The sequence below is a fragment of the Phoenix dactylifera genome, chromosome 5 (genome assembly GCF_051530095.1).
Source record: "Phoenix dactylifera cultivar Ajwa chromosome 5, Ajwa_hap1_PhDact_Kaust_v1.1, whole genome shotgun sequence".
Classification (NCBI taxonomy): domain Eukaryota; kingdom Viridiplantae; phylum Streptophyta; class Magnoliopsida; order Arecales; family Arecaceae; genus Phoenix; species Phoenix dactylifera.
Genome location: NC_143194.1, coordinates 31581861 through 31597527, shown reverse-complemented (window position 1 = coordinate 31597527; position 15667 = coordinate 31581861). Strand labels below are relative to the sequence as shown.

General features: G+C 41.1%; 1 protein-coding gene across 7 annotated transcripts; it reads right to left on the bottom strand.

Moving 5' to 3' along the window:
• Positions 1-3354: 3354 nt before the first annotated feature.
• Positions 3355-13940, bottom strand: LOC103698820 (GTP-binding protein). Of its 7 annotated transcripts, none has more exons than XR_016413305.1 (12): positions 13382-13940; positions 13053-13277; positions 12718-12974; positions 9470-9687; positions 8886-9011; positions 7646-7831; positions 6514-6651; positions 5282-5947; positions 4704-5061; positions 4347-4628; positions 4083-4224; positions 3355-4000 (listed from the first exon to the last, which is right to left on the bottom strand). XR_016413305.1 is itself a non-coding variant. In XM_008780870.6 (8 exons), the coding sequence occupies exons 1-8, from the start codon at positions 13783-13785 to the stop codon at positions 5633-5635; spliced, it is 1869 nt and encodes a 622-aa protein (XP_008779092.4). In that variant the 5' UTR covers positions 13786-13940; the 3' UTR covers positions 5071-5632. The 7 variants fall into 7 exon arrangements, 1 of the variants encoding a protein (XP_008779092.4); XR_015987362.2 differs by having other exon boundaries at positions 4347-4606; XR_015987364.2 differs by having other exon boundaries at positions 4347-5061; positions 5282-5344; positions 5429-5947.
• Between the last annotated feature and the right edge of the window lie 1727 nt (positions 13941-15667).

The following is a 15667-nucleotide window of genomic DNA, read 5'->3' as shown; positions in this document are numbered from 1 at the left end:
GCGGGTTTCCGATGCACGGGTCCTTCGTAGGGTGGTTGCAGATTACTGTATGGCGTCGGGCCAGAGTCTCAACTTTCAAAAGTCAGCTGTCCGCTTCAGTCCGAGTACGGAGAGCAGGGTCAGACAGGAGATTCGTGGGATTTTGCAGATTCCTGAGCAGGAGGAGACATTGACCTACCTGGGAGTTCCCATCACAGGCCGCAGATTACGAGTGGCAGAGTGTTCCAGCCTGGTGCAGCGGGTGGAGAGCCGGTTGGAGGGATGGAGAGCAGGTTCCCTATCTATGATGGGGAGACTGACTTTGATCAGATCGGTGTTGGGTTCCATGCCAGTTTATCTCATGGCCAACACTGTGGTTCCGAAGACGACCTTACTGAGGATTGAGCGACTGTTGCGGTGCTTCCTGTGGGGGTCACTTGGTGGAGGCCGTGGGGTGCATTTGGTAGCCTGGGAGCACGTATGCCGGCCTACCAGCGAGGGCGGTCTCGGGGTGCAGTCCCTGCTGGAGCGCCGCGAGGCCTTCATTGCTCGGCATGCAGCTCGGTTCCTGCTAGAGCCACACGGGCTGTGGAGTCAGGTGATGGCTGCCAGATATGGACGTGACGGCTCCGAGATGGCATGGAGTAGGCGGCGAGTTTCCTTTATGTGGCGTGAGATTGGGAGGTATCTGCCGACGGTGTCGGCAAATACCAGGTGGACAGTAGGCGATGGGCGGAGTATTGATGTGACTGCGGACCCATGGGTGGACACTGTCCCATTGAGGTGCAGGCCGACCATGATTGATGCTGCGGCGGCGGAGGGGCTGCGGGTTTTTGATCTTCTGGCCCCAGGAGAGTTAGCATGGGATGATGTCAGGTTACGTCAGCTGTTCGGGGGACATCTAGCTGAGAGGATCCGGTCCCTTCCGGTGCCAGGCTACGGGGGGCCTGATGTTAGGGTTTGGGGCACTTCCTGCCGATCCAGGGTCCGATTGGGAGATCTCGCCGGTGTTATCCAGCAGGAGCATGAGCCAGGGCCGGACTACACTTGGATCTGGAGGTCAGGGCTTCACCCGAGGACTGCACTCTTCCTATGGAAGGTGGCGTGGGATCGTCTCCCGACGAGAGCAGTGCTGAGTAGGCGAGGATGTGAGATCCCTGCGGAGTGCGGGACATGCAGTGTGGAAGAGTCGGTCGACCACGTGCTTTTCCAGTGTACGTGGGCGAGGTCGGCATGGCAGTGGGCAGGGTTCCCGCAGGAGGTCTGGCATGGGAGGCCTCAGTTTTTACAGACGATGCAGCAGTGGTTGGTCCGCCCTCGGACATGTCAGGAGGCTATTCGAGCGACCTGCACAGCACATCAGATCTGGCTGGCAAGGAACGCTCGTACCCTTAGTGAGCGCAGGGTGTCACCGAGGTTCGTGGTGGAGCTAGCGCACGTACAGGCTTTGGAGATCAGATCCTCTTCAGATGGACCTCTGATAGCTCGGGACACCTGGGGTTCTCTTTCTGCCTCGGCAGCTTCTCAGATGGTGTTCTTCACCTGGGAACCCCCACCCCCGAGTTTCCTCAAGGTCAACTTCGATGGATCGGTTTTGGATGGAGGCGCGCGAGGTGGTGCGGGCTTTGTGATACGGGACTCGCACTCCAGAGTCGTGGCAGCAGGGGGATGTCGACTGTTCGGCATATCGGTCCCCGGGGCAGAGTTACGAGCTGCCTGGGCCGGGCTTCGATATGCGAGGCAGGCTTTGCAGGCTGGCTCAATTGTTTTGGAAGGCGACTCAGCCACAGTCATCAGCTGGATTCAGAAGGGGCTGAGGGGTGAGGGCTCAGACCACCCCTTGGTTCGGGACATAGGGATGATGTGTGGGGTTGGGGTGGCCATTCAGGCCAAGCATGTATTTCGAGAAGCCAACGGGGCAGCCGACTGGGTGGCTGCCTTCGCGGCTCATCATTCAGGATACACCCTGTGGGTGGGAGAGGGGGAGCTGCCTCTGGCTCTCCGTGAGTTAGTATTTTTTGACTTTATTGGATGTATTCGTACACGTTTTGTATGAAAACCCGCTTTTAGCGCAAAAAAAAAAAAAAAAAAAAAAAAAAAGAAAAAAAAAAGAAAAAAAAAAAAAAAAAAAAGATGACCGCCAGCTTCCGTTACTTAAAGAAGTCGAGCCACCTAAGGAGAGAATAGGTACATGCCGTAGTTACATCATCATTAGCGTAACAAGATCAGCAGCCAGCTCCATCCGCCACAATAAATAACTTGCATTGAAGACGCACGCAACGTCCCGGAAATCCATACCATTTGAGGCATGTGGCGGTACTCCTACTTTGAAGGGCCCCGTTAAAATTAATCTCTTTTTTATACATGTTTTTTGGGGTACGTATTCTGGTATTTTCCATGAATAGGTTGGGCAGCCAATGTTCTGCCCGAGTTAATCATGGCGAAGAACTTTTTTGAGTCAAGTTGATATAAAATTGTTTTATTTTGAGACAAGTGAAGGAACTTCAGTTGCGTTGGATATAGAGTATAATGCTAGCTTTAGTGCTGCTACTAGTTGTCTTAGCAGCATGCCTTTCAAATAGACCAAATCGCTTTGATTCCTACTAGACTCACCAAACTCTTGTGAACTGTAGCAAAGTCCATGTGAGATAACAGTACAAAATTTTATCCATGCAGATTGTCATTACCCATTTATATCTTATGCAATTGGTAACAGTACGGACGGGAAGAATTGATCCTCTAATGTGCTCTTGTCTGGGTTCAACTTAATCTAGTCTGCTACTCGAAGTGCCTACAAGTGCCCCACAAATTTATCCGCAGATATATAAAATAAGAAAAGCGAAAAAAAGGGGGAAAAAAGTAGAAACTTGGCACTCATCAGGCTCAAAAACATGTGGCTCTCCTCTTCCTCTCAACGTGATGCATGTACGAACAGCCAATCACTTTCTAATGCATGCATCCGTCATAAGTGCATGCCACTTTCCAGTGGAATTCCGGCCAAAACGGAGGGCAATGAAGGTTCCACTCCGGCCGCAGCAGCGCCCCCCCACTCCCCATTGTCTCCACGCACAACGTTGTGGGCGGCCATGAACCCAGGATCCTCTCAGAATCCAAATATATAGCCATATTTATATATTTTCATCAAATCAATCCTTGTTGTGCTCTGCCGATAGCATCCGACAATGGTGGGAATTAGAATCACTGCATTAGGAAAAGTAAAAACAGGGGGAAAGAATCTGAGATCAGTGAAAGAAACTACTAATTGATTGCGACGATGCTTAGAAGACCCTTTCCATGGACCCTTCCTTGATTTCTAGAAGGCCGAAGAGGACCCAACGAACATGGAAGGGCCAGATACTTGGCCACACTTCGCAACCGTTAATAACCTCTTAACCATTCCATGGAAAGCAAGCGTAACATATAAATATTGCAAGGGACCACGAAACACTAATGGTTCCATAATTGGTCTCCACAAAGTGTAAGTTAGAATGTGGCTACACTGTTATAGTATTATCAAATCACTTGCACTGAACAGGGGAGAAGCTTCATAGCTATTGCTATCACTTGCACCAAGACATAACACGTAGTTTTCCTGAATTAGCTGAAGAATAATCGGCGGCTCCCACAAATTCAAGTCTATGTGGAACCACCTTCTGTAAGTAAAACCTTGGTGGACCTTTCAAGTCGACTGATCAAAATGTGATTTCTTGTTTAAGATCCAGTGTATGGTGCAATGCATCTTCATGGAACATGATGTAAGGATGCGATTCTGGCCGATTTCTCTTCCAAGAAATGCCGTCAAGGAGATGTCGTGCTTGTGAAAAGTCTATGGGGATCCTTGTCTTCATTAAGTTTTGTTGATTTTTGGCTTGCTTGCTCAAGCTCCTCTGTCAGGTCTTCCATTGTCTTCTTCAAGCTGGCTCTGCTCATATGCCCCCAAGCAACCATTGAGATGCCAACCATCGAATCTTCGGGAGCAGGGGGGTTTAGAGAAATTTCATCGATACCATCTCCATCCTTGCTGCATGGTGGTGAAGATAAAATAATCATATTCAAATTATAATAAACTTGACATATTGGGAATATAGACAGCAATGGCAAACCTTTTGCTTGATCCTAGTACTTGCTGTATTCCATGTTTTTCTGACCATGGATTTCGGAAAAAGTTGCCAAAAAGGAACCAAAAATCAGCTTGACTTGTTGGCCGGCCATGATTCCCTTCAGCATTTTCGTTTAACCCCAGCCCTGAAGCACAGCATTGAGATCAAGCTGGTCATCATCAGCACATTCTAAGATAGCAACATCGCTAGTGGACATACCTGCCTTTGAAAATAAAAAATTAAAAACAGGAAATTACTTTCACTTACATGATGTTGCTGAGCCACACACCAGCATCTTATTTGTCCGGTGGTTTTCAATCATTACTGTGTTCATATGGCCTTTCTTGGGTATGGTAAATTGATGTCCATGATTGAACAATTTCTCTACAGGAATCCCTTTGGACATTCGCGCACATTAATTCCACTCCATGGGGATAGACACTGGAGAAAAATATAGGGTATTTTCCTCTTCTTCTTCCCTCAGATGTTTATCCTATCTAGGTGGCAATCTGCAAGAGCTTCCCTTGCTGTGCGCATATCAGGAAAAGGCTATTAATCTAGTTATATAGGCTTTAAGAATGATAAAATGTTATGCTTCTTTAGATTGCATGGTGCTCCTCTTACCATTCTTGCGGATCCTCTTAGTGAGACTGCAATCTGTGCACGATCCTTGCATCTCAGGTACAAATATTACTGGAATTCCTTTCATAACTACAGGCCACAACATTAGTGGGACCCTGGCACACCTGCCCAATAGTCAGCTAGATCTAGCCAGTCCGTAGAATTGTATAGGGTCCTGGCTCATTCATAAGTACTAAAGTTTGCTAGGGCTTGCTCGGACATCTATTGGGCAGCTTAACCAGGATCCTAACGCCTAACCAATTAACCTGCCGAACAAGAGAACTGGAAAGCCAACAACACTGACACCCACACATCCATGTCAAGGTTACCAGTGAATTCCGCAGCTGAAGAGTAAATGACGCTGAAGGTGTATTACAGAATTTAGGAAACATATCCATTCAAATAGTCATCTGATGCTTCATAAACAAAAGAAGTCCAGCTAGAGAGAAGTAACAAATTAAATACACTATGAAACATTTATGAACCATTATGCCAACCTGCTAAATTTTTGCATGTAGAGCAAAAAAAAAAAAAAATCAATGTGGATTGTCAAGAGGTTTTCACCACCCAAGGACATATACCTGGTAAGTTTTTATTTGAGAACCTAGAAGAAGCTGATTACACCATCAGGCATTGCTTCTTCCCTGGAAAAGATTCATCTAACGTGATGACTTGCCATCTTTTAAGATAGTGATTCCACCAGGTGTATTAGCATGGATTCACCATACCTTCAGGACGGGCTTTGAATGCTAACCGGTTCTCATCCCTCAGTTGTAAAACACTGGTCAATTGCCAAGCCGAGACACTAAATTGGATACGAGGTCTCTCTAGGCAGGGTAAGTACACATAAAGCCCCTTTCCTTGACAGCAAATATATCTCAATAAATCATCAGCAGCATACTACTCCTGGTCATCGCTTGTAGCAGGATCAACTAAGATGAAGCAGGCTCTGAAGTTACGTTTCTTTTGTCTGATCGAGCTCTCACATTCAACTTAACAGACAGGTTTTTACTACTCTTGCTGCCAACTACTTTTCTAGGGACAGACCGCTGCATGATGCGGATTGGAATACCACCAAGATCAAAATCTTCCTTCAGAGACTTCATCAAGAATCTCATATCAGTATCTGAAAGCTGCGCCTTCCCACTCAAGAATGCAACAAATGTTGGTGGGCGAGCTTTAACCTGAGTGAAGTACTTTATTTTGGGTTGCGTTGCTTGATCTTTCCAGGAATGCCTGCTCATAACCTATTGATATATAAATAAAAAGGAGCAACATGTTATGGCCATACACATGAGACTGGTACTACAAAAATAATTCCAAAAACTACCACTTTCCAGTTATTTAATCAACTTCTATTCACTAAATCATGAAGATGCCAGAAATGTAACAAAAACCATAAATTTTTAGCACCCTGTCAATTTCCTACAAAGTTGGCCAGTACTAATCCATATGCAGTAGAGAATATCATCACATGCAAAATAAGTAAATAACTATCTGGTACCAAAACCTATTTCTTTATATGAAGATTATTTTTATCATAACAATTTAAATGGAACTACATGCATGAAAAGAATCATTGGTTGATGAGAAACAAGAACAGATGAGACCCAGAGAAAGGTAACACAGGAGAGCTGCAGAACGTCTAAGTAATTTAATTAATGTGTGATAAAATGATCATCACAGACACAAGTTGTAGACTAGAAGATGTCTAGAAGAGCTATCCAACACTTATCAGGGCTATCAAGTATAACTTCTTTTACGATGTCATTCGCAAGGTGACACTAAAAAATAAACAATTATTCTTTTTTACCTTTCGCAACCAACGATTTAGGCGTGCTGTTGGCAATCTCAAACACCATTTTCGGTAGATATCCACAACCTGACGCATGACAGCTATCCGGCCCTTTCCCTCCAAAGCTGAAACAAATACAACTGGTATGCCCGTGACCTGTCAATGAAGTAATATAGAAGAGTGTCATCAGCAGCAAATCAATTTAATTTTGCTTGGCAATAGACAGCCATCAATTTTAGAACGAAGATGTTTAGAGTAAATGAGATATTTATCCTTCTATGGAGACAATATGTGTTAAGGCAATAGATGCATATGATAGTTTTTTTTTCCCCCTAGTTGTGCTAATCTTGCAACTGTTTTCTTGTAACACTGTCTAGTTTTTTGCTTTTCCTACTTACGGTGCTGATTTTACCACCTGGTTTGCATAGCACTGTACATTTAACGACTTAACCTATGTCTAGGTAGCATTTAGAACATCCTCTTCCACCGTCAAGCTCTTTGAGTTTTGATTCTTAAGGAAACATCAAGGCCATGTAACTCTGATGTTCCACAGTCAGTTGATGCACTTGCCCCTGATCTGATCGTGCATCTATTGTGTACTGATAAGATCCTGAAGACGCATATGTTCTCCATCACTTCCATGAAGCAAGCCGACCAAGTCGATCAAAGCTTTAATGCACCTTGATTGTCTGAACACTAGGCCCCACAGTATTGGGCCCAGGACTTAACAGATGTCATGACACTTCCTTTACTCTGAAAAGAAGGCTCATAATAAAATGAAATCACTTCCTTTGTCCTTCTAGCACACCAATTGAAAGGCTACCAGAAATTTATTGAACTTGCAAGAAATGGGTTGACCATACTCTTGTGGTGTCACCTCCAAAAATACCAATGCTCATTTATTATGCAAAAAAAAAAGAGATATAACTGTCACCAGTAGTGCATGTCTTTATTATTCATAAGCAAAGTTTATGACAAACAGATCTATTACCTGTCAAATTTACTATTAAAAAAAACAGTTAAGCCAAAAGACTCTAATTGAAGCCAGATACATTATAATCTCCTCTATCCCAAAAATCAGTAAAAAGAAAAAACTAATAAATGTTATCTCAGAAAAAACTTACATGGCATATACAAGGAATGGACAAACCTGAGGTATAACAGTCTGGATTTCTTGAGGAACAGCCTTCATAACTTTCTCATGTAATGATGAATTTTTTCTTCCTCTAAGAAGATCCATCTTGTTAACAATCACAACAAGGCCACGACCTTCTTCTATTGCTTGTCGCGCTATAACTACTTCAGCATGTTTCATACTACTCTTAGCTTTTGCAATCTACATAGACATAGAATACAAAGAGATAAAATTATTTGTGGTGGATAGCATCAGATTTTAAATACAAAGCACAAAGATATGTTTTTTTTCTGAAAAAAAAAAATGGTTTATTGCAGATTGGTCTGAAGCTAATTATCTTGCATGATAGCATTGAAAGGAAATTTAATGTTGAAAGGAAATTTATTTTTTTATTCTTAAAGGTGATGTAGTCAGGGATTCCGACTAGGATTAGTGCAACTTTGACGGTTTAATATCAAGGGTAAAAACACAGTTTGCCCATTCAAAAGGAACAAAAAGAGTAAGATAGTGCAATTTATTACAAAAGGCAAATATGATTGATCATATGAATATAAGGATGGACCACCTCAACTCAAAAATCTTTTAAAATCATCAATACTTGAGTTTGAGAGTGTATGCTGAAGTCCCAATAATGCATTGAATATAATCAACAAACCATATCACAGCCATTCTTTTGACATATCTTGTTCATCCCTCATATAAAGTATAATCCTCCTTCATCTATAATGGTTAAGAAGAAAACTATGCTTTTCCCCATCAAATGCCTAATATCCTCATGATGTCTCACATGCTGCATAAGTGGATATTCTATAAGATCTGATGACAGAGGTCCTATAAGTAGAATAAGGCTGTTTGCTTGTGGATGCTTCTATAAAATAGAGATTCAAAATGAAAAATTTGCTTACTAACGCATATATAAGCAAGTCCTAAAAATAATATATCTATCTGGCCAGAATAAACTAGCCTTTGAGAAGGGAGAAGAGAGAACAATGGTCTGAAAAGGTAATAATTCATATTCAAGTCATAGATATTTATTGAAAAAGGGAAAACTTTTCTAGGGTATGTTCAATGGAGAAAAATTCCCTTTCACAGTGTAATTATGTTATGGTATGCATTGCTTTTGCTTCGTTGGGAAAGCTTGAGCAATCACATGACCTCATGGTTACAGATGTCGTAAGTGACAATGTCAGCCAAATAAACAATGAAACAAGCAATTTCCTAATGTTGATTTTGATAGCTATATAAGCATCCATGCCTCTTCTCCGTCCAGCACTAAAGCCACAACGTGAGCCCTCATGAGGTTTTTCCTTGACTGCACAACACTTAAGGATGCTGGCCCCTTCTCTTGCCCTGCTCTGTGTAACCAACCTGCAGTGTCCACCTGAACAACAAAAAGCAGTAGATAAAATATAAGACTACCATTAATGCTCTTAGCAATATCCTAAATACGCATATGAGCCTGTTATATAGTTTTAAAAGAAATGAGACTGCAAACTTCCAAGATGCATAAATGACAGCATGTGAGAGTAAAAAGTTACATTTTTTGTCATTTTGTGTATATATCTGTATCTAAAAGTGTCTGTCCAAAAGTATGTAGCTGTGTCTAAAGTGTATGCATGATCATATAACTGCAAGAATCTCCGACTTTGTTAATGAGAAAAAGGAGCTACCCAAATAAAACTAGTTATTCAAAACAAATTAGAAAAAATGTTAAAATATCAAAATGAATTCTACTTTTTAACCATTTAAGCATAAGTTGTTGACAATAACCACTTCCGAAAATATACAAATAGTTGAACAAACTTGTGGTAAAAGTGCATATGAAACCTGCTATTTTACCAAATATATAGTCCGCTCTTCAAATTGGAACTGAGCTCTAATGGAGTCCCTTGTCAAGCCAGCCTCTGGCCCAACCAGAACTCTTTCCTCCTGTAATAGGGCATTTAGCAGAGTAGACTTTCCAACATTTGGACGTCCAACAATTGCAAGCTGCAAAGGTAATTTGCTTTCATCACTCTCCTCAGTCTTCAAAGAAGTATCATCTCGGATATGGTCATCTGATATTTACCATAAAAAAAAAGAGATTATGGATAATGATGTGATACAAAAGTGCCACCTAGACAATGTTAATATAGATCAAAAAATTAGAAGATACCAGGACCACTAAATAAAGGACTAGTGTATAAACAACTATCATAGGCGCATGCATGCCCATACAAGCACACGCGCACACAAACACATGCACATATACATACAGAGGAAGTATGGCCAAATGCAGAACAGATACTGATTCTTGTGATACTTCTCAGATGTGTCCAATACTTTTATCAAGCATTCTGTTTTTCAAATTAAAAATAAAATACTCTAATAATTCGGGATACACTCAAGATAGTTCCCCCGTACCTCTAAAAAAAAGAGAGGGGAGAATGTTTTCTTTCTTTTTTTTAATATTAACCTTTTAATGATGTAACATCAGTTTAGTAGTCTATGATGTTAATCTTGAAATACGAAATATGAATGAGGGTCTATGAATTTGAACAATGACTAAATGATGAGCTTATAAAAGTTGATGCTAACCTATGAAGTATAGACTATGTTATTTTGATAGCCTATTATGCTTTATAAATGCTTTTTTTTACACGTATACATGCATGTGTGTGTGTGTCTATATATATTTTAGTATGTTTGCATGCATATACCAATGTATAAAATACAAATTTATTGGCATATCCTAGCCCTACCATGCCCTATTTTTACAAGGTTTTCATATTGACATATCCATATCCCATATCCATATATATGCTTCATAGAGACACATACACACACACAGACAGACGTACACACACAGATAGACGTACACACATATACACACACAAATAAAATAAAGCAAGTATACATGCACATAGAAAGGACAGGTGTATTGCTGAAGTATGGAACCTTTATTTTAATAACCAGCTATGCTATATGTGAACTTTTTCTTATATGCATACATATCTATACATAATTTTGTATGCTTGCATGCATGTATCAATGTATAAAATACAAATTCATTGACGTATCCCAATTGTATCATATCCTACTTTTTCAAGGTTTGACATATTAGTATTAGCATCTCATATTCATGTTAGTGCTTCACACGCCATACATATATACAGGAATACATACATACATACACTTATAGAGAGAGGCATACATACAAAAACACAGTAATGCAGACACACAAACACACAGATAAAATAAATTTAAGCGTGCATGTTGCATATAGCAAGGACAGGAATACTGTTGAAGTATGGACTATATCATTTTGATAGCCTACCACTACCATGCTCTATATAAGCTTTCATTACATGGATACATATGTATGTATGTGTTTACATGCATGTATCATATATAAAACACAACTTCATTGATGTATCCTAGCCATATTATATCATATTATTTCAAGATTTGACATACAGTGTATCCATATGCTGCATCCATGTTCATGCTTCATAAGCACACACAAATATACATAGACATGCACACAGAAATACAAGCATACATACATACACACACACACATGCATAGACATAGAGAAAGATAAAATAAATGTAAGTATGCATGTACGCATACAGCAAGTACAGGAGTATTGCTGAAGAGTATGGACTGTTATTTTGCCTACTATGCTCTATGTAAGCTTTTCTTCATATGCATATGTACGTGTGAATATATATAGATATATCTACATATATTTGTGTGTGTATAAATATATATGCATATATACGCAGATATATATACATAAATATATATATATACAAATAGATATATATGCATATATAATAGGTATATATATATACACATATATGTACATATATACATATATACCTATATATATGTGTGTGTGTGTGTGTGTGTTTGCATGCATGCATCAATGTATAAAATACAACTTCATTGATGTATCCTAGCCATTCATATTCTACTTTCTCAAGGCTTGAAGTATTAGTATATGGGCTTCATCGACACACACGTGCTCGCAAATACACATAGACATATACATATAGCCATACAAACACAGATACATACACACATAAATACTTACACACATGTGCAGAGAGAGAAAGAGAGAGAATAAATGTAAGTATACATATAGGCATATAGTAAAGACAGGATACAGCCCATGTTGGCCCTGAACCCACCAATGAACCATGGCCCATATCACCTCCAAACCAGTCAATACCATAACATTCTTCTTTTGGCTCATATGAATCAGCTCTATACCAGCCAGTACATTGTGTGTGCGCGTACACACTATGGCATGTACCATATTGATCATTTTTGGATGGTCATTTAAAACAATGTCAAGAAAGTTTGGATACGATTTCAGATGCTATGAAATAGGTGTTTTTGGCTTGTTTTTAGTCCCTCATCGAAAGTGTATCATCCCTGTAAGCCTGACTGCCTGTAGTCTTCAGTACCTCAACTAATTATCCTATATAATGGTGTCTTAAAACCAATGGATATTTATGGATAACTTCTTCAGTCCTTGGGAAAATATGTTATTATTTTTAGTTAGTCTGACATTTATCGGAATAATTATTACTACAATTAAGATCAGGCATCAACAAATTCAAAACAGTAGAACGGTATAACCAAACTTACATAGCCACATAGCCCCTCTTCCTAACCTCCTCCCGAATGAACCACATCACAAAAACTATAATATGTTTTTCTTCTTATCCTCAATGATCATTTTTTCCTTCCATCCAAAACAAATGAGTCATCCATGCTTTAACATTAATCAGTGGAAAAAGTAATCAAACTGGAATTTTTCCATGGAACTGCTTTAGAAGTGATGCAATCTATGCATTTACTAGGACAATGTTCTCCATATTCTAAAACAAATGATCTTTTGTCTATTATTGTACCTGTACAAGCATATGAATCTTTTACTTGATCTGTGGACATGCATGCATAGACAAACAACTACTTGAAAGCGAAGTAGAAAAGCCAACAAAGACAGCCAAGGGAATGTATAACATATGCTTTGGCTTGCAACACAGAGTTTACACGTAATCAGAAATAATGAACCTGAAGCAGAAGGGGCAAACCATTAGGAAGTCGAAGAATATAGTCCTCAAACAATGGGCGAAGGGTCTCATACAGCTCCGCCATACCAAATCCAGTCTCTGCAGATATGGCAATCGGATCACCAAATCCTAGGGCATGGGCTTCCCCTGCCTCTGAGGTAAGAAGACCTTGATCATCCAGTGACTCAGACTTATTCATCGCCACAATGGTATGGATTCCAGATGCATGCTTACGCAGCCACTGCCCAACTTCACGATCAAGTGGCAGCAGTCCCTCCCTAAAAATTTAAAAGTTTTACAATGGTGAGTTCTTCTTCGTAGCATGTATCGTGGGATCAAATAATTTAGAAACTAACCTCACGTCGATCAAAAAGATGGCAAACTGGGATCTTGCAAGGACATTCCCTGTCATATCCGCCGTCCTGCTAAGAATACTCCCCGAAGTCGCTGCTGTCTCCAGGCCGGCAGAATCCAACACGCGAAACCTCAAATCTCCCAACTTGGCGATGCCTTCCCGTATGTCCCGGGTGACGTGGTCGCCAGGAGTGTTGTAAACAAGAGCCTCCCTCCTCCGTATTAAACTTCAAAAGCCATAGAACAAGTAAACCGATCAGCTAACTAGCAGCACCATCAAGAAAGACCATGAACGAAAACCTAGACTATAGGATGGAGGCGGGCGGCTCACCGGTTGAAGAGGGCGGACTTGCCGACGTTGGGGCGGCCGACAAGAATCACGGTCGGGAGCAGCGCCGGGTCGACCTTGATGAAGTCCACCCTGGACTTCTTCCGGGCCTTCTTGTTCTTGGGCTTCTCGGGAGGAGGATCCGGCAAGGGAGCACCTTTCAGGTCGTGGCCCAAACTCGGAATTCCACAGAAACCGGCGGACGGTCGGAAAAGCCACGGCGTTCGAGGCAATCCAGTGGAGAAATTCGGAGAGCGCCCTGAATATCCGAGATTACCAAGAAGGGCCGGAAGCGGATCGCCATTTCTTGGAGTCCGGGACGCCTTCGCGAGGTTTGATCGAATGGAGAGAAAAGGAAGGGCGCTCCGGTGTTTGCCCAAAATAGAACGGACAAAGGCCTGCGCCATGGGGGGAAGGGATGGACGTGATCGACGGCTCGCCGGCTAGGCGGAGGGAAGTGAGCCAACTTCCATAGCGACGAACACACGGAGACGGGCGAGGGTTTGGATGGAAAGGAAGATGAGAACGTTTCGGGTCGCCTTGAACGATGGGGCTGGGGATCGGATCCGAATGATAACGGGGGTTTTACCCCAGCGGCCCTTCTCAGTCCAATTAGAGGCCCCATATTGGTCTGGAACAGGCCATGACCCGCTCACCTTAGCCCATATCGGTCATGTAGTATGGGCCGAGAGGAGACTCGGGCTAAAATTATTGGGCCAAATCAAGCAGGCATCCAGCTCGGCCAGGACCTATAGTAAGTACGTGTATTTTAGGCATATATGTAGCAGATGTATGGTAAAAAGACACACGATTGAATATTTACTGCTATAGAAGTAGAGAGTATTATTATACGCATATTATTGATTCATATTTTTTAAATATAGGTACCATTGAAAAAAGAAAACAAGTCTTGAATTTTGATTGGCTACTAAAAATAGAATCCTAAATTTCTTGCTGATCATTTTTATAAATTTAAAAACTTATCAAAAAAAATGAAATAAATTTATATTGATCTAATACGTGGACCAAGAAACCTAGCCCTATAAAGCTTAACATAGGCTAGCCTAAGTTAAGCTAGAGCTTGCCTATATCTTCTTGGACGGAGCCTGGGCCCAGGAACTTGGTTAGGTATGGGCGGAGCTGAGTTTGGTCCAGACTTCTAGGAACTGGAGTCCAGCTAAGCCCACTTATAACCAGCCCAACCGAGCCAATATGCTTCTCTATTGTAGCATAGCTTTCTTTGACTGCTATTTCTTATTTAGTTTAGGATACAGTTAGGCCAGTATATTGCAGCCAGTCTTTTGCATATGGTCACATTTGTCTTGCAAACTCCAAATCAAAGGACAACAATAGAGTAAATCAACAGAGATCAATGTAAAATGGCAACCAAACAGAAGACCGGACATCAGTTAAACCTCATTGCTGACCGACAACTCATTACGCATGCTCCAATGGTGTTTTGTTTCATATGATCCTTGAATTCAAAGTCTCATAGAGACTAGTCTATTAGGAAACTTTTGAAACCTGTATTGGTTAATCCATCGGCCATTTATTGTAAGACGAATGAAATAGCCTATAGGCTTTATCTGTTTGAAGATGGCAAGATAAATTTAGTTGTTCTCAAATGGCTCATTTGAAAGAATGTAAGGGATGGGCAAAGAGCGGAAGAAAGTGTAACCGACCGCCTGCACACATCATGGACAATAACCAAACGTAGATGACGGTTTGCCTTTGCTTGCACAGGAAAGCAGCATCCTTCTCCTTTTCTAATTTATTAAAAAAAAGAAAGAAAAATTATATTCCTATTCCCAAGAATCAAATAAGACGGCATTCATCAAGCCATGCAAATGCCTTCAGCGCTCAAATCTGAACAAGGCAAGGTAATCCTAGTCCCATGGTCATCTCATGCCTGACCATAAAGCTCAATCAGGGATTCAAAGAGGCAAACCATATAGTTATTGTACTACATGCTTCCAATATTATCCTTGAGGAGGATTTGAAGACCGAGAAGGACCTGAGAAAGATGACTTCAACGTTAAGGCCATTCAGGAGTCATTTGGTTCATGGGAAAAGAAAAGTAAAAATAAAGTCAAAAATCTTCCGTTTGAAAAGTTCCAATCCTCTCATGTTCTATGAAAAAGAAAAAAATATATGAAGAACATAAAAAAGCTACTTCTCTCTCACAGTTGGAAATTAATTTTTTAAAAAAAATTACTCTTAAGCCATCAAAATCTATGAATAAAATACTTTCTTTTTTATTACGAATATAATAAATTTTTCATACAACTT